At 48.9% G+C, this 26844-nt stretch overlaps 7 protein-coding genes and 1 non-coding gene across 8 annotated transcripts; 4 read left to right on the top strand and 4 right to left on the bottom strand.

The window, feature by feature from the left end:
- Nucleotides 1-26: 26 nt before the first annotated feature.
- Nucleotides 27-1823, bottom strand: BO72DRAFT_532714 (MFS general substrate transporter). Its single transcript, XM_040950449.1, has 4 exons — nucleotides 1381-1823; nucleotides 1107-1321; nucleotides 868-1044; nucleotides 27-800 (listed from the first exon to the last, which is right to left on the bottom strand). Exons 1-4 carry the CDS (start codon nucleotides 1785-1787, stop codon nucleotides 142-144), a joined length of 1458 nt encoding a protein of 485 aa, XP_040795450.1. The 5' UTR covers nucleotides 1788-1823; the 3' UTR covers nucleotides 27-141.
- Nucleotides 1824-2142: 319 nt separating this feature from the next.
- BO72DRAFT_t301 lies at nucleotides 2143-2215 on the bottom strand. Its single transcript has one exon. It is a non-coding gene; the product is annotated as a tRNA-Lys (tRNA).
- An 811-nt stretch (nucleotides 2216-3026) lies between these two features.
- Nucleotides 3027-5200, bottom strand: BO72DRAFT_503395 (putative FAD monooxygenase; the record flags this gene model as incomplete). Its single annotated transcript, XM_040949117.1, has 6 exons — nucleotides 5105-5200; nucleotides 4867-5053; nucleotides 4563-4805; nucleotides 4366-4522; nucleotides 4082-4302; nucleotides 3027-4025 (listed from the first exon to the last, which is right to left on the bottom strand). Exons 1-6 carry the CDS (start codon nucleotides 5173-5175, stop codon nucleotides 3027-3029), a joined length of 1878 nt encoding a protein of 625 aa, XP_040795449.1. The 5' UTR covers nucleotides 5176-5200.
- Nucleotides 5201-5901: 701 nt separating this feature from the next.
- Nucleotides 5902-8122, top strand: BO72DRAFT_503390 (aromatic amino acid ammonia-lyase; the record flags this gene model as incomplete). The annotated part of the gene is made up of 3 exons (XM_040949116.1): nucleotides 5902-6026; nucleotides 6106-6212; nucleotides 6273-8122. The coding sequence occupies 3 exons, from the start codon at nucleotides 5902-5904 to the stop codon at nucleotides 8120-8122; spliced, it is 2082 nt and encodes a 693-aa protein (XP_040795448.1).
- A 644-nt stretch (nucleotides 8123-8766) lies between these two features.
- On the top strand, nucleotides 8767-10038 carry BO72DRAFT_15075 (O-methyltransferase). Its single transcript, XM_040939226.1, has 3 exons — nucleotides 8767-8989; nucleotides 9055-9759; nucleotides 9809-10038. The coding sequence occupies exons 1-3, from the start codon at nucleotides 8954-8956 to the stop codon at nucleotides 9845-9847; spliced, it is 780 nt and encodes a 259-aa protein (XP_040795447.1). The 5' UTR covers nucleotides 8767-8953; the 3' UTR covers nucleotides 9848-10038.
- Nucleotides 10039-10715: 677 nt separating this feature from the next.
- BO72DRAFT_441985 (NAD(P)-binding protein) lies at nucleotides 10716-11771 on the top strand (the record flags this gene model as incomplete). The annotated part of the gene is made up of 2 exons (XM_040943493.1): nucleotides 10716-11108; nucleotides 11178-11771. The coding sequence occupies 2 exons, from the start codon at nucleotides 10716-10718 to the stop codon at nucleotides 11769-11771; spliced, it is 987 nt and encodes a 328-aa protein (XP_040795446.1).
- Nucleotides 11772-12228: 457 nt separating this feature from the next.
- Nucleotides 12229-15779, top strand: BO72DRAFT_503383 (putative NRPS-like enzyme; the record flags this gene model as incomplete). The annotated part of the gene is made up of 7 exons (XM_040949115.1): nucleotides 12229-12527; nucleotides 12596-12662; nucleotides 12734-12973; nucleotides 13032-13428; nucleotides 13480-14545; nucleotides 14740-14755; nucleotides 14832-15779. Exons 1-7 carry the CDS (start codon nucleotides 12259-12261, stop codon nucleotides 15777-15779), a joined length of 3003 nt encoding a protein of 1000 aa, XP_040795445.1. The 5' UTR covers nucleotides 12229-12258.
- Nucleotides 15780-18311: 2532 nt separating this feature from the next.
- BO72DRAFT_501903 (uncharacterized protein) lies at nucleotides 18312-19949 on the bottom strand (the record flags this gene model as incomplete). The annotated part of the gene is made up of 5 exons (XM_040949020.1): nucleotides 18312-18740; nucleotides 18809-19206; nucleotides 19273-19464; nucleotides 19529-19790; nucleotides 19839-19949. The coding sequence occupies 5 exons, from the start codon at nucleotides 19947-19949 to the stop codon at nucleotides 18312-18314; spliced, it is 1392 nt and encodes a 463-aa protein (XP_040795444.1).
- Between the last annotated feature and the right edge of the window lie 6895 nt (nucleotides 19950-26844).

The raw sequence follows: 26844 nt of genomic DNA, 5'->3' as shown, positions 1-26844 counted from the left end.
CTACGTACTGAGAATAATCAATGAATCGGCCCAGCACAACTTCAGCCGGTTGCGTTTATGTCACTCGTAGTAAAGATTCCAGGTCTCTGTCTCCCTACGGGCGCAAAGCTCATAGAATTCATCCAGCATCGCCGATCCTCTTTATACCTCCACCTCAGCCGGTCGCACAACGATAGAATCGTCTCCCATCTTGTTCGGGCTTCCCTCACGCGAGGTCCTCCGCGCATCGATGAGAGGAGGCTCCCCCGTCGTCACGCCAATTCTTCCTCTCGCCAGGTCTCGCTTCTCAAGATAGGCAATCAGTCCAATAAAGGGGAGGGTCAACGCCCCCGTCACCAAACTCGCGATATACCCTTTGTGGAAGTTGGGCGCATCGGTGGCCGGGAAGAAGATCAACGGCCACCAGGTAACAAAGGCAAAGTCGAACGAGTTCATAAACCCGGTGGTGATGGCCCGCAGCTGGAGGTCATGGGCTGTCACGTCGGCCATCCATGAGTACCAGATCGCCTGGGGAGCATAGGTGGTGCCGACCAGGTAGAAGGCCACGAAGTACCCTGCGTCGGTGGATGGGTTGGAGACGAGAATGGAGGAGCCGATGACGAAGGTGAAGCCGATGGCGAGCGAGACCTGCCAGCGTGACTGCAGTCGGTCGGAGATGATGGCGTAGAGTACCGTGCCAAAGATGGCGGCAGCATAGATTCCGGTGGGGTAGTTGTTCTGTTGGATGGTCGAGTAGCCCCTTGAAGCCATCCAGTAGGGCATCACATTGTTTGACACCTCTTGCACCGATAGGGAGTACACTGTCCGATGATCAGGGGGTCAGAGTGGTCGAAGGAAGACGGACACCTGGGGCAAGCGGCTACATACGCATGAAGATGAACGGCAACAGCCAGAACTGCCAGCTGAGCAAGACACGCTTGAAGACTGTAGCATCCCAGGATTGCTTGCGCACGGCGCCTAGTCGAGTCACCGCGTGTTCTTTCTGCTCCTCAGTGAGATACCAGGCGGATCGGTGGGATGGCAGGTCGGGAATGAACACCCAGCCTGAACACGACTTGTTAGTCTTCAACGGTCGTCAATCGTGTGGTGACGATGCCCAAACCCACCAAAGAGTGCAACCGGGACGGTCATCACGGAGACAATGATGAAGATCCATTTCCACGCTGGCAGACCCCCTTTGCCCGCCAGTGCCGTCAACAGACCCGCCTGGATCCATCCCCCAGCCATCGTGCCGATATGGCCAAACACACAGAAGACTGCTGCCCGCATCCCGAGCTCGGACTTCTGATACCACGAGCCGAGAATGAACTGGGCTCCCACACTGGTCCCAGGGTCAGCATCAGCACATCAAACTTCATGCAACCCTGATGGTGGACATACTAGGCAATAGCCGAGAAGCCTCCTTCGATCGCATTCAGCAAGATGACCTGCCAGGCCCGCGTCATCTTGTAGGTGATCAAGGTCAGGACGCTCCAGGTCACATTGGCGGTGACAAACACGTATTTGGGGCGGGCAATGGTCAATAAGCTGGTGCCGGGCATCTGGCACACCGCATACACCACCAGGTAGGCGGTGTTCATGTAATTGTACTCCTTGCCCTGGAAGCCGAGGGCCTCTTTCATCCCGCTGATATAGGCGGACGAATAGCTGGATCGGGTGACGCCAAAGAGAAACCAAATCAACGAGAAGTAGGGCAATAAGGTGATGTCCAGTTTGGCCAGCAGAGCGCGAGTCTTGGGCTCTGATCCCCACAGTCGGATCGCCAGCCAACTGCGAAGCGAGGCCATGATGCTTCTACAGAAGGAGGGGTGCACTGTTCGGTGGTTCAAGGGTGGTGGTGGTGAATGGAGCGAGCCGCGGGAAAGGCTTATCTCGACCTATATAAGTTAACGGTCGCCAAAGAGAAAGGCTTGGAGAATCAGCATTACACAAGCGGGTGGCTGTCACACGCCATCTTGTGAATGGTACTTTGCTCTGGCGTCAGTGAAAGGAAGAGGGGAAGAAGCCAAGTCTTATTGGTCATGGCGAAAACTCCTTGCAGATGGTGAAATCCGCCGCAGCTGATAAGCATGATGCCGTTGAAGCGGTGACTAAGTAGTTATGCAGCTTTTGTGTAACATGCAAAAAAGAAGCAAAAGTGAAAGCCCAACGCGGGGGTTGAACCCGCAACCTTGAGATTAAGAGTCTCACGCTCTGCCGATTGAGCTAGCCGGGCTGGTTGGTGATGACGGTGCACGCATTGGATCATATAACGCTGCGTTTAAGTAAGAATGAACCTTTGCAGCCTGTTGAATTCGTGGTGGTGAAGAACCTGAACTCGACCCCCCGCATCAACGGAGTCTCGTCCCAGTCTGGATTATCGGCTGCACTGGCTGCCAGCAGAGCCGCGGGCAAGTCGAGACTACTACATGAAGGATATATCAACTCTAAACATCATGGGTGTGGAGTTGGGGTTGAGGTAGGGGACAATGAAAAGGTGTAACACATGCTCCGCTTGCCAAAATATATGTGATGCTACGGACTACTAAACTTCCCGAATGCGACTACGCCACCACGTCGATCTGACAGTGGCAATTAGCAGCAGCTCACGAGTGTGTATGGTATGAAGTAACCTGACTCCTCAGGGTCAGCAATGGCCTAGGGAAGATTGAAAGTACCAATCAGTTGTGGCTGCCGAGAAACCCGAGGGAGCGACCGGGCCACACGTGACCAGATTCCAGAGGCTTATCGAATCTTACTGTAACTTAACTATCGGATAAGCTTATCTTATCTACGGTCGGCAACTCTGCATTCAACTGCATCATGCATACAGACCCAAGAGGATGGCGGCAAAAAGCATCTCATCGGTAACATTTATTCCGACCCCCGTAGGTCTAGGTGCCAGGGCAGTGTGTAGTTGCGCGGAGGCGGTGCCGTAGCGCTCCCAGCTCAGCAGGCGCTGATAACGGTCGGCGTGGACGGTGGCCAAGTTCTGTACCAGGGAGTCATTATCGCTCGCTTCTCACGTGTCGTACAGTACAACTGGTTCACACCGGTACAAACAGTGAAAAGAATCGTTCCAGAACATCCGAGTCCTCCAATGAAACAACTAGTGAGCAATGCTGGTCAGGACGCAATAACACCACACAGCCCTCCGGCGCGATACCATAGAGCGAGTAGGCCGTGCCACAGCCCGGCGCAAACCCCTCGTTGTCGGCGAAGACCCTCCTATACTCACGGCCCCTCCGATCGTCGTAGGGGCGAAATATTGGGGGTAGGCTCGTGAGTTGAACATCGAACCTAGAGGCGGAATGGATCAAGTATACTGCTACTGACCCCACGGCTGTTGTCGCCCCTGACATCCAGCGCGGAGCAAGAATGGAGTTGGGGCGGGTGAGCTGTCGCGCCAGGGCTTCCACCCGCTGCATTTGCAACGCCTGGCTGATGTCGCCCCCGAAAACAAGCAGGTGCCATTGCCCCGTGCTCGGGAGTCTCTCTTGGAGATGCCATGGCTGCGAATCACTTTGACAGAGCACAAGGACATCTGGCAGACGTCGACCAACCACAATGTTCTCAGCCAGGTGAGGCTTGCTACAGTAGAGGACCCCGTTCTTGTCTGGTGACGAGTGAGAGTCCCGGGTGCCAGTCACCAAGAGATTCGGGGGATAGGTGACACTCAATCCTGAGGCTGTCGTGTTCTCCTCGGAGAGGGTGCCTTCAAGTCCGGTGGCCTTGTCCTTGAAGTCTGCCGGCTTTTCTCGTTCGGCCGAATCATGGTCCGGACCGGAGCATACACCCAAGCACATTCGGCGATCAAAACGGATCAATCGCTCGGCGACAGGTAGCCTCTCTTCCTGGTATGTTCGCAGGATGGCAGGTGTAGCCACGCCTTTCAAGACCGAAGCCAGCTTCCAGCCCAAGTTGTAGGTATCCTGCATGCTGACGTTCATTCCCTGACCGGCCTTAGGCGAATGGGTATGGACAGCATCCCCCGACAGAAAGATTCGATCTTGCACCGAGAAATTCCTGCATAATCTCTGGCCAACCTTCATCAGAGTCAGTCGTAGTTCGCATGTTTCCACACTAGTTGATCAGAACATACTGTATATATTGTACACCACGCGACGTGAGAGGTGACGAGGTAATACGGCTTCAACGCATCGCCAAGACTCGACAAGAGGACCAAAGGTTGGCGGTCTCTTCGAAATCGAGTCGCACATCTGGCGGGGAGTTGAATATAGAAGCGTACGAGATTGTCTTCTCTAGGAATGATCATAACATTGCCGGTGGGGGATTTGATAATGCACCGTTTGCGAATGTCAGCTACGAAACATCAACGGTCTGTCAGCGTAGGCAGCCGATAAAGGTACGAGAGGAGGAACTGACGAAAGTCGGTGGTTGGTATACAGTCAAGCACGCCCCAGTTGTCGTTGCTGGCAGTCTCCCCCTCCAGGCTCAACCCCAATTGTTTGCGAACCCAGCTGTGGGCGCCATCACAGCCGATAAGGTATCTGGTGCGCACGAATGACTGGTTTTCAGTGGTCTCAGCCCTGTCCTAGCTTGCGAGGGATCCCAAGACTCACATCTGTGCCCAGTCGGAGTTCAACAGCAAATTCCCTGTGAAGATCCACCAGATCTCGGTGAATGAGGAGCTCCTGAGGTGACGTCTCCCACTTGATTTGCACATCTGGGGATTTATTGACAAATTCGAGTAGACGTTCTTCAATCCGCCCTTGGCCAAGGGTGACTTCCTGGAATCTAGACAGCCCCGGGTTGTAGTTGGGCGAGACGCTGTCGCGACATAAGACTCCTCGAGGATCCCGGTGCTAGAAGCATGCCTGGCGGTTATGACTTCTCTCGACTCACAGCGGGACAAGGTATACGAACCCATAAACACACTTCCATGGTCCGGTTGGATTCCTTCCAGATGATACCAGCAAGACCAAAACTGTCCAGAATTTCCAAAGTTCTACTTTCGAGCCCGTCTGCATGCCCTGTCAACGTCCGACATGACTTCCTTTCGATCACGAGGGTCTTGATGCTCAATTGAGCCAGCCAAACAGCCGCCATCAATCTGTGGCCTTGTTAGCCACCCAAGATCACCCCCGTTAGTCCTGTCACTTACCCTGCGGGTCCCGCCCCAATAATAACCACATCAAAGTCCACGGAGGGCGCGGGCTGTTCTTGGCAGATCATGTTTAGGATAATAAGGTTTCTGTGGCGTGGTTAGTCAATGCGACGTTTGTTGAAACAGAAACGGTGCTACGGGGGGCGTGGAAGTTGATAAATATGCTAATCTCGACCAATCCCCCACAACATGGAGATGCCCAGGCAGAATGAAGCGAGTGGCTTGTGTTGCAATGATGCAGTATGCAAATCTCTGCACATACTTCCTGAACAGGCGTCATCAAATTCTATCGCCATCAACACGTATGCAGTGGCAAGCATGAGCAGGCAAAACTAGCTCATTCTGGTGCCTGTGGTTAGCCAACACTTTGGCCGCTTCAGCAACCGCGTGCTGGTGAGCTAATGGGATTGCTTCTTCATCGATAACCTAGAGACATGATCTTCTCACCGCCATTAGGGCATTGCGCCTATGATGTAGTTTTTGAAAGGCCCGTCCAGCGCATTGTTTTCCATTGCTTGCTGGCCCGTTCACACAGTGACGTTGATGACACAATGTGTGTAGATCAATGATTTGAGTGACGTCCTACCGCATGCTTATTGATCTGGAACTAATGGACTCATGTAATTGTCCTCCGAGAGACGAAAGACTTATAAGTGCTCAGGGAGTCAGGTTCGTCCTACGAGAAACACACTTAACTCATTCCCAAGCGCATCATCAAGCCTCATCTTTCATTGGACTTTACCCAGTCGACAATCCTCGAGGGAGTACAAAGATCATTTACATCCGAAGTAGCAATGTCCAGTCACCTCGATTTGCTGAAGCAGACATGGGCTCTGCTTGACCGATTCAGCAAGGTTGGTGATCAGGTGGTGATCGGCGAGGATGAACTCACCCTAGCAGCCGTCGTGGCCGTGTCAAGGTGAGATCATGACCCCTGGAGATATCAGGCAATCAGCCTAGGGATAGAGTAGCAGGTTAGCAAGACTAAGCTGTAGTAGGGCTTCCACAAAGGTATCGGTGCAGAAGTCGCCTGAGCTGATGCAGCGGCTGGTGAGGTGTGTTGACACCATGAATGCGGAACTTGAAAGGGGAGGGCAGATATATGGTAAATTTCATTACCCCTAACCGTGGCAATTCGAGGTCGATGGGCTGATGATCTTTGCAGGAGTCAACACTGGGTGTGGGGGCAATGCAAACACGCGTACATCCAAGCTGCAAATCATCCAGCACTCGTTTTTTCAACATCACCAGGCAGGCATTCTTCCGCAGCTTGTCTATCCTCGGGGCAATACTTTGCGCGATATGAACCAGGAAAGCCAAAGCCTGTCGCCCGAAATTACTCGCGGCACCATTCTCCTCCGCTGCAACTCGCTCCTCCGTGGTCACTCAGCCGTAAGAATCGAGGTCATTGATCTCCTTCTTCGGGTCCTGAGCGAGGGGTATGTGCCGCTAATTCCCCTAAGGGGTAGCATTTCCGCCTCGGGCGACCTGTCCCCTCTTTCATACGTTGGGGGCTTGGTGGAGGGGAATGCCGATGTCTTTGTGCGGTTCGAGGAGGAAGACGGCAAGCAGACCATTATCCCCGCGGCAGATACTCTGCAGCGACTGGGTCTCGATCCCCTCAAATTGAATGCTAAAGAGGGCCTGGGCATCATGAATGGCACAGCTGTCAGTACCGCTGCGGCTGGTCTAGCCCTTTATGATTGCCACCAGATGGCCCTCCTGGCGCAGGTCCTGACTGCGATGGCGACCGAGGCGCTCCTTGGAACCGTGGACAACTATCACGAATTCATCGCCCGATGTCGACCCCATTATGGGCAAACTGAAGTTGCCCGCAATATTAGAGGTTTCCTGCGGGGATCTGCCCTCTGCCATGAGACCGATCCCAAGAAAACAGGGCTGGTGCAGGATGGCTACTCATTACGAACTGCGCCCCAGTGGATCGGTCCTCATCTTGAAGACCTTATGTTAGCTGCACGCCAGATTGACGTTGAGTTGAATTCCACCACAGACAATCCGTTGATCGACGTCGAGGGGCAGCGCTTTCATCACGGCGGCAACTTCCAAGCCGCGTCCGTGACCAGTGCAATGGAAAAATGCCGCTCGGGCCTAGTTATGCTCGGAAAGATGATTCAAGGCCAATGTGAGGAATTGACCAATCCCTCACTCAGCAGGGGACTGCCTGCAAATCTAGCGTTGGACGATCCTAGCCTATCGTTCACAGTTAAGGGCCTCGATATCAACATGACGGCATATTACTCAGAGCTTGCATTCCTGAGCAATTCGATCAGCAACCACGTGCATTCTGCCGAAATGAATAACCAATCCGTCAACTCACTGGCGCTGGTCGCGGCCCGATATACTGGTGAATGTGTGCAAGTCTTGTCTATGATGTATGCTGCCCACTTGTATATTTTGTGTCAAGCTTTGGATATCAGAGCCCTCAGCATGGAGTTCTTTGCCAAGGCCAAGGCGAAATCAAGAACGCTTTACCAGGAGATCTTCGCGGGTGGTCTAGAGTTGGCCTTGATTGATTTCGAATTGGTGTGGACACAGGTCATCTCCACCTGGGATCAGACAGGCCATCTTGATCTTGCAGATCGGTGTAACCACGTTGCCATGCAGTCATTTGCTCATCTCCTGGACGTGGAGATGCGAGAAATCAACGCTTCTTCGCCCACCTTGTGTGGCCAGATCAAACTGTGGAAGGACAGGTTGGTGGAGCTTATGGCCACCTGCTACGACGAGACCCGGCAGGAGTTCATCAAGTCTCCCTCAACTTGCACCTACTTGGGTGAGGCGAGCAAAGCAATGTACCAGCTTGTCCGGTGTGACCTTGAAATCCCCTTGCATCAAGGTATCAGCGATCATCCACCACTTGCGGCAGCAGCAGGAGAATGCGAAGGCAAGAGAACCATTGGCTCGTATGTATCACGAATATATGTAGCACTGAGAGAAGCGAGATACGTCGAGCGACTTCGGACCCTGGTTGCTGCGGAATGCAAGGCCGAATAAGTGATGAGAGAGGTAGCAGTGAAAGAAATCTGGGCTGGTGGCAAGTGTGGGATTTGACTACCTGTTGCTGTCCATGGGAATATGCATCCTGTCCGTACAAAGGATCCTAGAGCGGGGTCGGGGATCGGTAAGTGGGCTTTTCTCGCTTACTTGCCCGTGAGATTCTGTCTCTACTCGTAGCTCATTGTGCCGAGTTTCTGAAGTACTATGTTTCGCTGTTCTTCTGTCTGTCTCTTTCTCTCTCTCCATTCCCCAAATGATCTGCCGTGAAGGGATCGGACTTGCCGACAGCCCAGCCCAGACCGATAGTTGTGTAGTACAGCATAGTACATTAGATCGAAAGTAACCGATCGAGTAGTTAATCTCATCCCTTGCTTAAGATCGACTGCACCACACAAGACGCAAGAACACGTGATATTATGACGGCATCATTGTGCACCAGGAATTAATGCAAGGGGCAGAGCAGAGACATGTTGTAGACCAGTTCCGGGAATACTAAACATTCCGAAGGAAAAGTTAATGCGTGATGATGCATTGGTGAGAAGCTAGAATTCCGGTCGATGGAATCGACCGAGCAAGATAGGGTTCAGGCATTGGCGAGAGATCCAATAAGCACAGGAAAAACACCCGCCTTTTACATCATACTTATTTAACCGTGCTTTGATTTCCATGAAAGGGCTATAATATATTCCTGCTCCAGCCCGCAACATGGTCTTTTGACGATGTAGACTGATATTTATCGCAGCTCTTGTGTGAATGTCTTTTGTTTACTAGCACTTTCCGGCTAGTTCCATCCGAATTGCCTCGAGAAGCTCAACACCAATTGCCAGAATGATTCAGTTCTATTTGCCAGAAGAAACCGTTTATGTCAGTCAATCTCAGCTGCCAAGGTTGAATCTCTACTTGACCGAAGATCCTGACTTTTGAACCAGCACAATGACGGTCGAGAGGAGAAACTGTTGGAGTTTATCCTATCTCACCCCGATTATGCCTTGATGAAAGGTTGCCCGGACAGGATCCTAGCCGCCATCGATGAATATGGGAGGGAGAAAGCTTTTCTCATGAATGTTGGGACTGAGAAAGGTCAAATTGTCAGCAAAGCCATATCCCGCGCCAAACCAAAGGTAATCGTTGAACTCGGGGGTTACATTGGCTATTCTGCTCTTCTGTTTGGGGATGCACTTAGGAAGGCAGGAGGTCAAAAGTACATCAGCCTTGAAGTCAGCCCTATCTTTGCCAGCGTCTCCGCTGCTCTAATCGACCTAGCTGGCTTGAATGATATTATTGAGATCATGGTGGGACCTTGTCGGGACTCACTACGAGCCCTAAGCGAGACATACCCCGGCCATAGCCTGGACATGTTCTTCTTTGACCATGCCAAGGTTGAGTATACGAACGACCTCAAACTTTGCGAAGAGCTCGGCTTGGTGTCGCAAGGTACTACCGTCGTTGCCGACAATGTCAGCCGGAATCCTGAGTATCTAGAATACGTCCGTGCATCGGGCCCAAAGAAGAGGATGGCAGCAGATGAAACCAAGCGATTGACATTGTGTCATGAGTCTGACATGTCCCTTGGTCGGCCTGATCTGCGATATGAGACGTCCGTGGTTCACAGTATTGAACCCACTGGAGAGCCCGTCAGTATTTGCACGTCTAGCAGTCCCGTCAGCGCTAACAGATCCACAGGATGCAGTGGATATTTCGTATTGCTTGGGAAGTAGCTAGTGGAACGCAAGCCCTTACCGGTCAAATTCTGTGCGCCGACAAGTAGTGAATTCGACGGGTCGAGTATAATTAGGATCAAATTGAAGCGAGATGTCTCATTCCGAGAACAAAGTGCAGACATTATTCGGTGCTCTCCACATTTCTAGCCAAATTTGGTCATCATAAAGCACCGTATCCTTGTTAAGCAAACCGTACCGCTTGCAAAGAGACCATCGCTTCTAGGCCTGTACGTAGTTGATACCAATGTCCCGACGACAGATCTAGATAACCCATGGCCACCAAGCTGTTAGCCGCGTACTCCTCCTCGACAAGTCCCAAGATAAGATATTGACAAGGTAAGATAGCAGTCATAAAAAAGACTGACACTAAAGAAAGGCCATGCTACTGCTCTTTACGCATCGATCGACATCAAATAACCCCGCGGCGTGAAGAAATCGCGGGACTGGCAGGACTCGGCCCATGCAGGGTTCATGTAGCCGGTCTGGTACAGCGAAGGACAATCATATCAGGCATGATCATTGCTGTGTAATTACCAGAAGTAGTGACTTGCAAGCTCGTCACCAGCAGCATCTTCGAGGACGAGGCATATAGCCCATGCAGAAATCCGCATTGAGCTGCGACGTTATGCAAGCATGACTCTTTTAGGCACTCAGATCCAGAAGTCGGGGCACGAGGCAACAGACTTCCGGTGAGCGAAAAGGTCTGTCGTAGAACATTCGGAATAGTCGGCATCAGAGTTAGCATTTTTCATGGTGTCATTCCGGCTGCTTGGGTAAACACTGTAAGCAAAAATGCGGCCTATATTAATTCGCTGCATTTCACCATGATCATTCAGCATGAACCAGCTTCGTTGGTGCTTTCGTCCAGAATGAGGCCTATTTTCAAGACAATCGCACTCTTTGGGGCGAACGGTCAAGTTGGCAAGACTGTTTTCGAGGCTCTCATGCGTTGCAAAGATCCTGCCTTTCACATTATAGCTTTTGTCTCCCCCAAATCCTCCTCCCAGCTTGAAAGCCTGGAAGATGCTAGAGTAACAATCAAGCGCGTCGATCTGAACATGGTGACTTGTGATGAGCTAGCCACTATCCTTGCTGATGGTAGGGCTGATGTTGTGATCAGCGCTCTTGGTGGTCAAATTATCGCCAAGCAAGGCCTCGTCCAAGATGCGGCTGCACAGGCAGGAGTCAAGCGATTTTATCCCAGTGAATTTGGAATGCATCAACTACTCTGGTTACCAGGAGAACCAGCCTATATCCATCCTGTAAGTGACCCAGCCCATATTTTTTTCATTTTCCTCCTCCCAACTGTGAATTGAGCTAACAACTGCAAGATCTGGGATGTGAAGATAAGATGCTTCAAGGAGGCCATTCAACACCCCGCCATCAAAAGCGGCTCAATGTCATATACAGTGATAGGATGCGCCGACTCGTATGATGCTGCCAAAGAGCCGCTCTTCTGCCCTTGGCTGGAAACAGAAACAAGCTTCACCCAAGATGGTTACACGATACACTGCGTTGGGAACCCAGAAGCCAAGATGGACTATTCGACTCTCCACGATACCGCCAACTTCCTCGTGGCTAGTCTTATTCACCCAGAGCTATCGGAAAACAAATGCCTAGGGTTTAGGAGTGATCACATCAGCTTTCGAGAGGTCGCCGATCTTTTGCGGAAATACTCGGGCAAGCCCGTCAGGCTTCAGGTCACTCCAGTCGACCAAGTGAAGGAAATCCTCAAGAATCCCTCATCTGCGCCGGTCGAGTGGCACCGAAGAAGCACATTCCCGATTGATTTCTTTCTCACTCTAAGGTGTGTTCAAGGCCAGGGTGTGTTTTGGAGACCCCCTGGACTCTTGCACAACAATCTTTTCCCCGAAGTTCAACCCGTCACAGTAGCTCAGTACTTTGAGAGGTTGTTCAAAAAATGAGATCGCTTGCGATGGGGGCTGATGTGGTTCAGCCTAGGGACTGGGGGGAAAATAAATGTGGATACACGCTCAGATTAACCCCTCCAGATATTTACTCACCACCGGAAAACATTAAGACCTTGTTGCAGCAAGGGGGCGGTGGATTCCACCTATCGAGTCTACGTGCTATGACGAGTCTCCAATGCAAGACACTTAGATTCTCCTCAGTACATCCTCACGAAGTGGGACCAATCAAACTCAGGGCTGTGATATCATTCTGCCAGGTATCCAGTAGGCGTAGACAAAAGAGGAAACACGCAGCTAGAGTCTGTAATTTGACGTCAGTGAGACGTTGCACATTTTGCCTTAACTCTAGCAGCCTAGTACTGAGAAATCATGTATAAATGAGTGCGTTGTGATGCCCCATCTATGCTTGCTATGCCTGAAGGATAGACGATCAAACCCACCGAGTCTTCCAGCATTTGTCTTCCAGCATTTGTCTTCTACCATGAATGAAAAACAAACAACAGATATTCCCACGGAGAAAGAATGCCTTCAAACCGGGCACCGACTCCTCCTAAATTTCCTTGCGGGCATGGCCCATGAGGAGCCGGATAAGCCGGTCATGCGGCAACTGTTGCCATCTGCGACCAATGCCCCGAGTGACCGGAACGAGATCATTCTGGGCTACAAGGGTCTTATGCGACTGGTTGATAGAGTGGCCTGGATGTTGAGTCGTAGCCTCTCACCGGAAGATGCCACTTCACAGACTGTCGGGTAAAGACCTACTACCTCCCCGCCTCTTCTTGCTTTGGAGAGGATATACTAAGTGCTTGAGAATCTAGTTATTTGGGTCCAAGTGACCCAAGGCAGCTGCTCATCGCGTTGGCAGCGACTAAGTTGGACGCAAAGGTATGTGCTGACACTGGAAGTGGCCTGGGAAACACATTGTCTCACCACTACTTCTTCAATTGGTATTCCAGGCTCTGCTGCTCTCGCCCCGAAACAGTGTCTCCATGCATAAAGTGCTTCTCGATGAGTCTCATTCAGCACTTCTTCTTTGTGATAATGCTTTTGCTACCGCAGCGACCGAGATAAGAAAGCAGCAAGACATTGACCTTCTTTTCATCCCGGATTTCGTGGATCTTGTGCATGATTCGAGCCCAGTCGAGTCCTCCCCATATGTGGAAACCTGGGCCACCTCCCGTGGCAAGCCTCTAGTAGTATGTCACCTTAGAACAGAGCGAGCGAAATGGGATCAATTCATCTAACGTCTAGCAGACCCTGCATACTACAGGTTCTACTGGTAATCCCTCGCCGGTCACTATGACTCATTCCGCGTTGTCATCACTCGACGCGCAGCAGGATTTGTCAAAGAAAGATGCCGCCGGGGACAAGTGCCAGCTTGAAATTCTCGCTGAAGCAGCGACAGTGTATATGGCATTCCCTCTGTTTCATGTCGCGGGGTTCGGCCTCAGTTGTTACTTGATCCTCTCGGGCTGTACGCTCTTATTCGGATATCCTCGACAACCACCTAGTGTTGCAGCTTTGAAGACAGTGCTCAAGGTTTCCAACGTGGACGGTGCCCTGTTGCCGACATCTATTATTGATGAGCTCTCTAGGAATGCCGACCTATTGAAAATGCTGCCGAAGCTGCGGTACATATTTGGCGGAGGTGGTATGATAGCACTACTAGGTCCCAGCGGCTCTGACTAACACGATAGAATAGGCACAGTATCCAAAAGTGCAGGCGACATCGTTGTACAGAGCACGCGTTTACTCAACGGTTTGGGTAGTACTGAGTGTGGATCATTCATCCAATATCCGACCGATCCAACCTATTGGGCATACTATCATTTTCATCCGTGGAACGGTGTGAAATGGCGACCAACCTCGGACCAGGAGTCGCAAGGCGAGGATTTCGAGTTGGTACTCCAGCGTGACGACTCCTGCTTGCAATATCAGGCAGTGTTTCAGAACTTTCCTCATCTACGAGAGTGGAGGACCAAGGATGTCTTCCGGAGACACTCTCACATCCCGGACTACTGGGAATACCGGTACCGACTGGATGACCTGATCGTCTTCTCAACCGGAGAAAAAATGAACCCATTGCCGGTGGAGGCCGAATTGAGAGACATTGCGGGTATCAAAGAAGCCCTGGTCGTGGGGAACAAGCGATCTTGTCCTGCAATTCTTCTTGAAATGGATGCCAGCGAGCGCCATGGAGCCGAGAGCGACTCCATCGACAGAGAACGAACGACCATAGAACATGCGCTGAAGTCTCAGAATGCGAAAAGCTCCCGAGATAGCCAAATACATGACAGAATGGTGATAGTAGCGAGTCCCAGCAAACCGTTTATTCGCACGGGGAAAGGCTCCGTGCATCGAAACAAAACGCTCGAGTTATATGAGACCGAGATTGAGAGACTTTATGGCCGAACCGAGTCCTCTGAGCCTGAGCCTTCAGGCCTCGAAGAAACTAGGCTTTGCTTATCTTCCGAGCATGCTCTTGCAGTGGGCCTGGTTAGTACGATTGGGAAGCTTGAATCATGGCTAGCAGATATCGATGTGACAACAAACATATTTGCGGCTGGGATGGATTCCAAACACGCGCAAATTCTGGCATCGGTCGTCTCCAAGGTACTGGCCGATCAGGGACGCGGACGAAACCTTCCTGTCGAGGCAGTCTACGAGAACCCTTCACCAAAACAAATGGCAGGCTACATCATGCGGCAGACTCTTCCATCTGAGGGACGGGCAGATGACTGGAAAGATTTTGATTCGATATTAGACAGGTAAGAGGTGTTGGTGTTCACCTGTATCCACGGCCTTCTTGCTTATGGTTTCCCTAGGCACTCTCAGACCCTTGCCAGAAGCCCCAACAAGGCTTATCTCACCCCTCGGGTCTCTGGCAAAAGACATGTTCTTATTACCGGAAGTACAGGGTTTGTGGGGTCGTATGTACTCAATGCAATCAAGCACCAGGAAGATGTTGGCCATGTGACGTGTCTGGATCGAAGGGAGACCCGGGACCATGCGATTGAGGGAGTCTACTCCAATGTTCCTATTGAGCATATAAAGACCGACCTGGCCGAGCGCCACCTGGGTCTTTCAAGAGAGATCTATCAGCGGTTGTTGGGAAGTGTGACTGATATCTTACATTGCCAATGGGCAGTGGACTTCAGTCGCCCTTTGGCGTACTTTGAGCCCAATATCGCAGGGGTCAAAAACTTGATCACTTTTGCTCACGAGGCAAGAGATAAGGTACATATCATTTTCCTCTCTTCCGTCGCCACTGTAAAGCGATGGAACTCCAAGACAGCAGTCTCAGAGACCTGCTTGCCCTCCCCCAAGATCGCTGAAACTGGGTACGGCCTTAGCAAAGTCATTGCAGTTAGGTTGCTGGACCAGGCTGTCCAAGGCGCGAGCATGCGAGTGTCAATCTGTCGCCTGGGTCAGGTTGCCGGCCCAATTCAGGATGGAAGAGATGGCAAAGCTCATGCGTGGCCACTTCGCGATTGGTTCCCAACACTGCTGTCTAGTTCTGTTGCATTGGGCTGCCTGCCAGACTCTCTAGGCTCTGCCGATCAGATCGACTGGCTACCGGTTGACACTGTAGCAGATCTGTTATGCGATATCATCAGCCTGTCACAGCACCAGCAAAAGAATCAACAAGGATCCGAGTATTTTCATCTTGTCAATCCCCATCGCGTTCAGTATGCCAGCCTAGTCTCTTGCTTAGCAGCGCGACTGAGACTGCTCAACCCAGAACTGGAAGTCGTGCCATTGAGCCAGTGGGTTGCGGCCCTAGAAGAGAAAGTGAATAAGGCTGAGTGTATAGCCGGCGTTCAGCTACTTAGCTTCTTCCAGGGGCTTGCAGATGCTTCTTATCAAGGCTCTGTCCTACTAGAAACGACACTCACTAAGAAGCGGTTACCACGGCTCGAGGAATGCCCACCGATCAGTCCGAGATGCATAGACATGTGGCTGAGGCAGTGGGAGATGGTGCCCCCTTCCAGGAAAGACTAAGCGATAGACAAATCTAATCTCTCGTTTTCCGGTCGGAACTAACCCTGCTTCATCGAGGGCGCGAGACCTGTCACCAATAGGTTAACCATATCTATAGGGTCCAGTTGCCCCTTAACACTCAGCAAGAATGATTGACCGTTGATAATTGCCAAACCGAAGTTATTGTTGTCGTTTACAGGAGACGTCATTGTCAAAGCATTCATCTAACACGATACAAAATGTAACTTGTCACCTGTGATGCAGCAGCCCGGGGTTGTACAACCGATAGTGGAAAGGGTAAGAATATGGAGTTTCATTAAGCTGCAGTCTATCTACATGGTGACCTGACGAATTGTGTTTCATATCCAATTGCGCCCATATCAAACGTCATGTGCAAAGCAAGCATACCAAAGAATAACCACTGTTCCGCAGACCGCATAGCGTCTTCGTGATGTAGTCTGACGAACCGCTTGCACCTGGTGAATGGTGTCGAGCACGGCCCTGCATCCTCCCTGCCACTCTGTCTGGAACCTGCCTCCATTTCATAGTGTTCGAGAACTACCGAAGAGTATAAGGTTGCCACCAAGTGGATTTGGTACCCGGGCCGGGCGATGGGTTGATCGAGTATCTGAATACTGCTAGCTCCGCTTGGCCTATGCTGAGCATGCAACTCAGCTTTGAGACTTTCTCTGCCCGCCGAACTCAGCATCTGTGATGTAGCAAGTGTCTGGAGACCATGCACATTAGGGTCGGAGAAACATTCAAGTCGATAACGCGGGTATTGGAACTCAGGACTGGCATTGCATCCATGACGGCAAGTCCAAAGGTTGCACTCGTCATGATCGAAGGCCGAGTAGCTTTGTCTTCATCGAGTGACCGGCAGTGTCTGTGGCGGTCCCTGTCATCGAGTCGGTTCTCTGAAGCACAAATAAAAATAAGGATACGGATCTTATATCAGAAGCCCCTATACTCACAACTGGAACGCTGGTGGGGGAGCCGAATTTGGGTTCCTTAGTAATCGAGATGATCCGAGAGAAATGGCGTCGGGAAGGCCCGGGGTCTGAACAGGAGGCTTTCAAGTAGTATCTGGTAGTTGCTTCTGCTTCGAAGTACATTGACATTGTGCTTGAGGGGTTGTGTTCGTGGGCCGTGGGGCGTGGGGAAAGGTTGGCGGAGTAAGTCGTGCTGGCGAGGGTTTATACTCGGTATCAGGTCGGAACGCTGATCCGAACGAGAGCCGGGCGAGCCCTCCGGTGCCTCCACTCACTCACTGCATCGGGTGCATGTACCCGGTGCACTTCCCAATACAGTAGGTGAATGCGAGATCCATGGATCCATGATACATGATATGAACGCTCCGATTTGAGGGGAAATTCGACCCCGATGCCGCAGGGTCGAGTAAGGCGCTGAAAAACCACATGACCCCTCACATGATAGTTACAGTACTATTGCTGAACTTCAGCTGCTTCTCTATCCTACAGATGCAGATCCGCATTGACCGGGGCGGCATGAAGAGATTAGTAATCAGTGCTCATATCACATGACTATGGGGCATAGGGTTATGCCGCTATCAAAATACATACCACAGGCAACTCGCCACTGTGTGCAGTGAGGTTATCATAAAAAGAGGAGGACAAGGCGAGTGACCGACAACAATGCGATGTGTGCTGGTCATTAGGCAAGAAGATAGAGTGACCGCCGCGGATCCTGCCTGAGACTGGACCATCACGTGGGGTTTGCCTGCATCTGAGATAGCCTGTGACACAAAAAGAGACGATATGATCAAGTGATTACCGATGTCACATTCAAAGGCACCAGGAGCATGGAAACATAGGTAGCAATCTCGACATTGATGAACGGATCCCAAAAAGATTCTTGTCCTCATGTGGCCTGAAGGAATGTGGGACGAAATCATCCGTTATGTTCACTGGATTGGCGAGGTCTTTAGACCGAACGGTAGACGACTTGCGTTTCTTCCGTAGCTACATTCGTTACCTGCACAGCAGTGATGCCATTCTAAGGATAGAATCAGTGGAATTCCGTATACAGGTGTCCACAATACCGGGCCATGCCATTGCCGAGGCTACGCTCCCATGACTCCCGGCCGAGGTACACATTGACTTGATCCCATTCGTTGTGGATTGGAGAGAGTGTATCGTGACTGCGAGAGGAGATAAGCAGTCATCTATGTATCCGTTGCAAATAAAATGTCCGGGTGGATGTACTATCCATACATTGACTCGTTCTACCATCCGAAGCATTACCGTAGATCTCTCGGACTTCCCGACGGATTCCCCACTCGGTGCCCACTCGGGTGGCTCTCACCCGTTGGACTACATCAGGACAATGTTACTCATCCCCGCTCGCACATCTGTGCAGCAGACACATCCCGTTAAAACCAGGGAATGCATGATCCCCACCGACAAGCTCGCTCAAGGCGGAGACCAGGAATGTTTCCGGAATGGGAGAGCACACGCAACGCTGAGCAAATATACAAGGCACGTAGAGACCAACAACGTCGAGAGATAAGAATAATGCATTTATCTGGGTATCCTATGACGAATTCGAGTTGTCGGCACAGGAGAAAGCTGCCGAGCCCTCGTCCTCACGGTAGGAGGTCATGATCATCTTCACAGAGCCATACGTCCCTGCCACCATGAGGAAGGCCCCAAGAATGATTAGGACCAGGGTCCACATCACTCCAAGCATCCAGCGAATGGTCCTTGAGTGCCCCTCGGTGCCTCTGCCCCAGTTATCGTGAAGCCACATCGCCGCCATGGGGATGATGCAGATCAGCGGACCTAGCAAAGCGCCGATCAGCGAAACCAGGGCGTCAAAGATAGGAATTGTGCTCGCGATGATCCACGCCACGAGTGTAATTCCAAAGGTACAGCTCAGCCAACTAATCCAGTGGGTGGGAGTGCTGGTGGTAAGATGCCGAGACCCGCGCAGGGCATGCACAAAGATGAATTTGGCGGGAATCTGAAAATGGCAAGTGACAGTTAGCACCTATGATCTTCGTTGGGGCTCCGGGCACGGGCTAGACTGACATGTGTGACGATGGTCATGGTGACCATGAGTCCAGGCAAGGCGAAAGCATAACTGATGATCTTGATGATGCCGCCCGCCGAGCCGAGAGCGGGCGAGGCAACATAACTGCCACAGTAAAAGTAGATCACGCAGCCGATGATTGCATAGACAGCTGTCACCGCCGCCTGACAAGTCACCATGGCGGCCGTGTACTGTTCAGGATCTCGCATCTCGGATACAATGGAGAAAAAGCCTGGTGTACCAGAAAAGGCGAATAACAGGTTTGAAACGGCGGCGATACCATCAGAAAACGAGGGACTCCCGAATGCCTTCCAATTCGAGGACCAGGGGCCGGTAGTTGCTGCTGGTGCCCCCGCTGGGCGATCTTCAACGCCCACGGCAATGGTCACGATCAACACTGGGCCAGGGTCAGTCGATGTCTTGCAGTGGGTATCACAACTACCTGGAGAGCTCTCAGTCATACCAGCGGTGAGAATGCACGGCAAGCCAAGCCAGGCCAGCCAGGTGATTTTCCCGAGGGTCCGGATGCTGCTACAGGCAAATCCAACAATTGCTGCAACCGCGACAAAGACAGCTGTGCAGGTGGCATGCGAGGAGACGGCATTCAGCCCGACAGAGAGGCCCAAGATGGCCGAGCCACTATTGAAGACGTAGTCTGAAACATAATAAGTCAGGGAAAATCGATGGATATGGCAGATTCAGATCACTAGATCACCTACAAAGGCAGAAGCTGGCTGCGAGAATAGCCCGTCCTGGCAAGCCCAGCATAATGGCACCGGCATCATCCAAACTATACACCTCGCGGTGCTGCAGCTTGAAGGTCCCAACAACATAACCGGACCAAGTGGTGATCATGGCGAACGCGAGCAAACAGATCAAACCGGGGACCATTCCCAGGGTATCCAAGGCCGAGGGAATGGCCAGCACACCCAAGCCAATCTGCGTCTTCATCATGAGGATGACTGTGCCGACAAAGCCCACCTACATTGGTCAGCTGCCGGACGTCACATTTTGGTTTTGGGGAACCACATTGCGATAGTTGGGTCCACTCTCGGTGAGTTCCCCGAAGACATCGTCATTAAGGATGGTGGCTTGCGAGGGATCGTTCTCTGGATGCTGGGGTTCTTTTTTGTCAATCATGGTGGGCGAATCTATAGCGTAGGGCAATGGAAGACTTGAGAAGGTAAAGCTGATAAACTAGGGGACGCACCTCAATGTTTATATCCCGATCAAACCCAGCGGGACTCCATTGGTGACAAGCCGTTCAGTGATGACGTGAACTCACCCTTGGACCAACTACCGAATGCCAAGAACGAGAAAGTCCGGGGCTCCGCATTGCTTGACCCAGTCGCTAAGGTACTTATCTAACCCAGGAATTAGGGTCGGATACGAGCCGAGACTCGCCAGCAACTTCCCCGGTTAGTCGGTGCGATCCGAGGATGTCCATATTGTGTCGGATCAAACTATGTAATCTTGTGCCAGCCCTAATAGCCTTGAATCTGTTGTACTACGTAAGGATAAGAGTCGAGGACAGTTGTTACTATCCGGGATCATGTCCTCAACCACACCCTGCATTCTCCATCCGTTCCGTGAGTACTCGATCTAGCTCCCTGTGCATTGAGTCTGGAATCTGCATTCCATAACAAGCAATCTTAGCGATAACGGTGGTTACTGGCGACCGATCGGGGTTGGAATTGTCGAATATCGGACAGCTTCGGAGGCCGTTACTGCGAGCGTCTTTGTTTCCATTTACTCCAAGCAATGGATCAGGGTATGATGCCACTGATACGTGACACCAGCCAGTGGTCAGGTTGAGATAGAAGCTCAGCTCGCCGCTGATTTAATCTCCCGAAATATGGGACATTGTCCAATGACTTTCCAAGGGAGCGTCTGTAGGGACTCGACAGGAATTGGAAGCGTGTCTATGTAGAAGGTATTTGGAGAGATGATGAGATGATTGACCGACATTCCAATATGTTGTCGCTTTTCATGAGGAAAAGAATCGTCATCATCCACGTCCATGGAGGAAACGACCGAATGCATTGGCATTGGCAACTTTCCTGGGGACATATTCGCCGATACATCCGGTCTCCCTATCGCTAAAAGTTGTGTCAACACTGTATATGCCCCGTGACCTCCTTTACCGCGCGCTTGTCTTCCTGATTCTATTTTCACCAGAGAAAGTTAATACTTTGGCGACCAATCCCTAAATATAAAAAAGTACTGCCTAGTAGTAGCGACCTAGCTGGACTGTGATAGCCTCGTTGCCAATGAAGTCCTCTAGACACAGCCCTAGTAAGCTTAAATCCAATGGAGCGGCAAAAGTTCTACAAATATGGTCTATTCTCTTGGCCACATAAACGCGCAGGCATTTGGGGTGACTCGAGAATATATCTTGGTTCTTTGACTCGTAGAGAATAAAGCGAGCGGTTCCGAGTAAGCTCAGCATGGCAGTTGATTCGTCTTCGTATATTTCAAGCTCCATCTTCTATAACCACTCATACATAACTTGTCTTCTGCTATCATATATCATGTTGAACACTACGAAGTCAATTATCCATCGGTTGTGTTAGTGACTATATGATTACGTATGGTGCTTCATTCCTTTTTCCCAAACCATAGTCAACCAGGGCTACTTCCCTGGGTGGGCTGATGTTGACTAGCTTTGTATATGAACGCATAGTGCGGTACCTCATCAGCAGGAGAAATTTGACAGGGCTCTCAAAGGGCTCTATACCTGAGCATCAAAAGTGGTAAGCCGCCTTTAGATCCTGGCCATTTGCCGTTCTTGCTTGAGTGAACACCGCGACCCCTCTATTGCATTGAACCCACGTGGACCTGGGCTGATACCCAGAATATAAGCGATTCAATTGAAGGAAGTAGGGCCTGTTACTGGATAGAACGAATCAATCGCCTGAGCCCCTCCTCCAAAACGTTTGGTGGGTGCGGGAAAACCAGCCGAAACCACCCCGTTTCTTCCGCCCTATAATGTTTCCCAGGGGCAATGTATATTCTCTCTTTACGAAGCCTTCGAAGAATATTCTCAGCAGAGGAATCTTCCATCACAGCTCCTAAGTTAATCCAAATAAAAAATACGGTATTGTACTCAAGATAAGGAATGTCGTATGGTCGTAGCTTCTCTGTCATAAAATGATAGCTCTCAGCTAAGCGTGCCCAATTAACTCCAATATACGTCGTGATGAAGCTATCATCCAATAATAGCGATGATATTATTTGATCTGCGAGGCTTGATGGAATATTATAGAGTCTAATTGGAACATGGTGGTCAGCACTCGTCGCTATCTCCAGTAAACCAAATAATCTTACAAATTGCTCTCTACAGCCTCCAAAAGCAGCTTATTCGACTGACTAATCAGACAGCCAATTCTCAGTCCGGTTGCACCGAAATCCTAGTCCAAATTCTCAGCTCCATCCGGAAGAATGAGGCAATAACTGATATCTTACTTAAGCCCCATACAGTATGTACAAAGCTTGGGTCAATAATCCCTTCTAGGTTTAAATAAGACCGATGTAAAGCCTGGGGCATCAGGAATGCAAGGGTTATTCCAGACTGACAGGGCGTAAATTTCGTCGGAAATAAGATGAAGACCATTCTTCGAGCAGAACCTTAAGTATTTTTTCAAGACAGGTTCATAGTAGCAACGTCCTAGGTTGCCGATTAGCAACAATGGGTCAATTTTACTCAACTATGCCCCGAGGACAAACCGCGGGGATTATACGGTAAGCATAATATTAGCGCTTTAACGCGCAAATTCCTGCTTTTCCTATTCGTAAATGCTGTTTCGTACTATTAGACTGCGGCTATGCTGAATAGATCTATTTCTCCAAACTCGACCTCCAGAAGCTGGACGCTGGAATAATTGAGGTTGGTCCTAGACGAGAATAAGAGAAACTGCTTATCTTAGCCGGATGCCAAAGATTATTCTAAATATATTAAAATACGGCTGTCTAACTATAACAAAATCCCCTCGGTCTGCTAAAGCCCAGGCACAATATTCGATCGCATTGCTAACGCCAGATGTAATAACCATATAAAAAGATAAGAGTGTACTCTATAAAGAAAACCGACTGTTTATAAAACAATAAAAGCTTTGTTTGAGTTTGTGTGAACCGCTGAATCCGTCTCCGTATGTCAATGCATGTGGGCTGGCCTGTAGCTGTGATGATTGCTTAGCACCACAGCAAGGGTCCACTGACGATGGGTTAATCCTGAAAGAGCTCAAGTCTCACATGAGAATTGATGAAGTCCAGCATCTCCAGGTGCATAAGTGTCTAGCGATTATCAGGTGATGTTTAGTAGGGAGTCGGTTGTTGTCATACGTTCTCAGCAAGACCAAGATTCACAATTCTGTTGGGATTCGATGTAGGGGACCATGTGTCACTCAATACAGCGAGGCAAGATGGCCGCTGCGCGACGAGACCTTTGTCTCACTCGGAGACCTCACCATGCATGGTATTTGCGGACTCTGAGAGTCCGACTGCAAGTCTAGGGTGGAATGGAGGGAGTTTGCTTTCTAAGGATCTAATCAGAAATGAATGCCATGGATGTTCTTAGAGGGCGCAAGGCACCCGTGGGAATTGCGGGTAAAGCGGAAAGAGCGGGTAATGCGCCCGAGAGGACCAAAAATCTCGATTTATTTATTCCGTCTTTCTTTCTCGTATTTCTATCTTGACTCTGCCAGTCCACAAATATTAGCGTATATAATACCTTCCTTCGAAGCCAGCATCATCATAAGCAATATGTCCGGTTTCATATCTTTTGAGCCCTACTCGACGCCATTAACGGTCGCAGTAGCTAGCTTTGCGAACATATTTTGCATCGGCTCAGTCTATACTTTGAGCACGATCCAAGCACAGCTACCTTATCTTTTTGCAATATCTGATGCATATAGCCTCGTACTATTTGGCGTAGCATGCTTGGGTCTCTTAATCGGTGTCACGTTAAGCGCCTCGATGATTTTTTAGAGCAGAGCCCACATTACAGTCGCCCGAGGCACAACCCTCTGGGAAATTACAGTCGTCAGTGCCGGCCTGTACATCAGAAACCTCCAATTCGGACTTATACTGATAAGCTTTTTTTTCGGTGGACTGGGTATTGGATGGACATATCTGGCGGTGGTTGTATTAATTAGCCAGGGACTTCCGAGACATGCACTCGCCCAGAGTATAATTGGTTCTTTAGATTTCTCGACTTCTACAGCCACGTGGTTCCTCCTATCGTGTGTTCTTAGGTTGCACACAGCTGATGCAGAGACCCTGGGCCGGATGCTTGTGCTTCTAGGGATCATATTTACTGCTATTGGAAGATCCACCCAGCTTCTATTACCTGATTTTCCTAAGAGCACTGCGGTCAGCTCCCCGAAAGCTCTAGCAAGATGTTCCGAATCTTTCTTTTCAACCCTATTCTTCTTCAACACACTTCCAGGCATGACGGTCTTCACGGGCTTACGGCCGCTGGTCTCACACTATACGAGAAGAACGGACTGCAATACAGTTTGAATCTTGTTGTATTATATACTTGCCCTCGCACTTGGCGGAGCTCTGGCACCCAGTATATGTGGATACTTGGGTGCCAGACGCATATTTGTCGGTGTTTTTTGCCTGCGGGGAGTGCTTCTTATCTGGCTTTCGCAGTTTGAGAGTTCTACACCCGTAATATATTCTATACTGGCAATTCTCTTCGCCCATATTGCTGGATTTAGCCTTCTTCCTGGGCTGATCAAGGCACAAAGCAGCCAGCAGCGGCTATTCTATTTTGAGTACGGTAGAGTGCTGACTGTCTGGGGCATGTCAGGACTTGTAGGTTGTGTCTTGAACTCGATCTTTCTATCTGCGGTACCCACAGGGGTACTCGTTCTTGGCTTGTTGACATTGTCCGTCGGCATTACTCTACACTTTGTGACAACTGTCGGAGCTGATCTTCTTGTGTAATATTGTGTTGAATTTCTCCCTTATGAAAGGTCTGCCAGGATCAGGGTATTCTCGTATCTCAGCCATGGGTGGACAATAGGAGAAGCCTTACTGTCTTCGATCCTGTCCTGTATCCTTTACACTACGAAGAAAAACCGGCTTAGAATTAGAGCCACCACAACTTTCAATCACTCTGCAACTGATATTATAGCTTAGGTATAACATTTACAAGATTTTGAGCGGGGAGACTGTTGGCCTCCGCTACGCGGCATTTATGCTGGATCTCTAAGGTCTGCTGGATCTTTAAGATCAGTGGCTGGCCCCAGTCTACGGTATAAGTATTACAGCATCTTTTTGCAGACAGCAAGAAACTTACCACGGTAGAATCTTTAGCTCCCGCAGGCGGTATAGAAACACTTGCACATTGACAAAAGGCTTAATGTCATGTATATTAAGATTCTAACCCAGAGTGCCCTATGAGGCTGCAAAAAGGAGATGAATCAACCAGAAAATATTTCTATTGTTAGAAAAAAAAGGAAAAAAAAGATCTGTAGGATTTTTAACTTTGGACTATATATATATAAAGAGCTATAAATATCTAAGATATTTATAACTAATTATATCATAATTTATTAAAACCTTTCTTGTTTTTTGTATAGCAGGCTAATTTACATAATAATATAACATTTAATTCCCTAATCAATTAAACTATAATAGTCAAAAAGCGGAAATAAAAAATGTAAAAATTAATAATATACTTATATAAAAGAAGCCTTATACCCTTGCTTCACTCGGGCTGCCGCGCAGGCTGTTATATACATGCCTAATCGGGAAGGTATGTATATTGTATATATTATTATCATCAAGATAACCAATTATATACTAATGAATTAACTAATATAAATAGATACCAGCTCCAGATATTATATTAACTATTCAAATATTTATTGTTGCATATTTTTTTATATTTTATCATTATCACTACTCTTTACTTTTTTTGTTAGGGGACTGAGGCCCCCGATATAGAGCTCAGCCTCAGGTTGTCACAGTGTGAGCAAGAGGCTCCTGTTGACCCTGAATCCGAAGAACTACTAAGAACCCGAAAAACTACTAAGAACTACTAAGAGTATCTGTCTGTCTGAATCCTGCCTAAATCTTATATCGATGCAATCTTGTATAGTATGCGCAGTATAAAACCATCGGCTTTATATTCTAATCTTTTTACTGATAGTACAACAGTTATTCTTTAAAATATATATCCGAAGATACTTTATAAGATAATATAAAGCTATTCTATTAGTTACCAGTTTAATTTACTGCAGATATAAATCTCTAACTATTAGACTAATTATATAAGATTTCTATTAATATATAGTTATAAAGTCTATCTATTTATATACCTCCTCGACTAAGAAACTAGCTGTTAAAAAAAGAAATATACTGTTATAATATAAATAAAAAACTTCTTTTAATTCTAAATCCAAAAAACTACTAAGAATCTAAATAACTATTATAAACTACTAAAAATATTTGTTTATCTAAATCCTACCTGAATTCTGTATTAATATAATCTTATATAGTATATATAATATAAAGCTATTAGCTTTATATTCTAGTCCTTTTACTAATAGTATAATAGTTATTCTTTAGAATGTGTACCCGAAGGTGCTCTGTAACACAGGTACTAGTTAATATCTGAGGTCTTATATATTATACTCTAAAACTAGTAGTAGTCTACTAGTCTAGTATATATATTTAAAATAACTTTTTCTATAAATAAATAAAATAGCTTTTCAGCTATTTTTTAACATAATATATTTATTTCATAACATTAAAGATAGCTTAATTAAGAGTTTTCAATAGAATGCAACTAGATATATAAATAAAATAAAACAGAATTGAAAAAAACAATAAAATTTATAAATCAAAAAACCTACAGCCAACTATATTATCTATAACTAGAGTAGCTCAACCTAACTGTTATGTCTTAATCTTAATCTAATTTTAACCATTAGGGTTTACATTAGGGTTTACATTAGGGTTTACATTAGGGTTTACATTAGGGTTTACATTAGGGTTTACATTAGGGTTTACATTAGGGTTT

The sequence above is a fragment of the Aspergillus fijiensis genome (assembly GCF_003184825.1).
Source record: "Aspergillus fijiensis CBS 313.89 unplaced genomic scaffold BO72scaffold_101, whole genome shotgun sequence".
Classification (NCBI taxonomy): Eukaryota; Fungi; Ascomycota; class Eurotiomycetes; order Eurotiales; family Aspergillaceae; genus Aspergillus; species Aspergillus fijiensis.
The sequence above is the reverse complement of the archived record's forward strand: the minus strand, read 5'-3'. Positions and strand labels throughout refer to the sequence as shown.

Excerpts from the sequence above, each read along its gene's own strand:
- BO72DRAFT_532714 (XM_040950449.1), bottom strand. The coding sequence starts at position 1,787 with ATGGCCTCGCTTCGCAGTTGGCTGGCGATCCGACTGTGGGGATCAGAG. Across the intron at positions 1,045-1,106 it reads CGTCCCGGTTGCACTCTTTG|GCTGGGTGTTCATTCCCGAC; the intron begins GTGGGTTTGGGC and ends AGTCGTGTTCAG. Across the intron at positions 801-867 it reads GTTGCCGTTCATCTTCATGC|TGTACTCCCTATCGGTGCAA; the intron begins GTATGTAGCCGC and ends ATCATCGGACAG.
- BO72DRAFT_15075 (XM_040939226.1), top strand. The coding sequence starts at position 8,954 with ATGATTCAGTTCTATTTGCCAGAAGAAACCGTTTAT. Across the intron at positions 8,990-9,054 it reads TGCCAGAAGAAACCGTTTAT|CACAATGACGGTCGAGAGGA; the intron begins GTCAGTCAATCT and ends CTTTTGAACCAG. Across the intron at positions 9,760-9,808 it reads TTGAACCCACTGGAGAGCCC|GATGCAGTGGATATTTCGTA; the intron begins GTCAGTATTTGC and ends ACAGATCCACAG.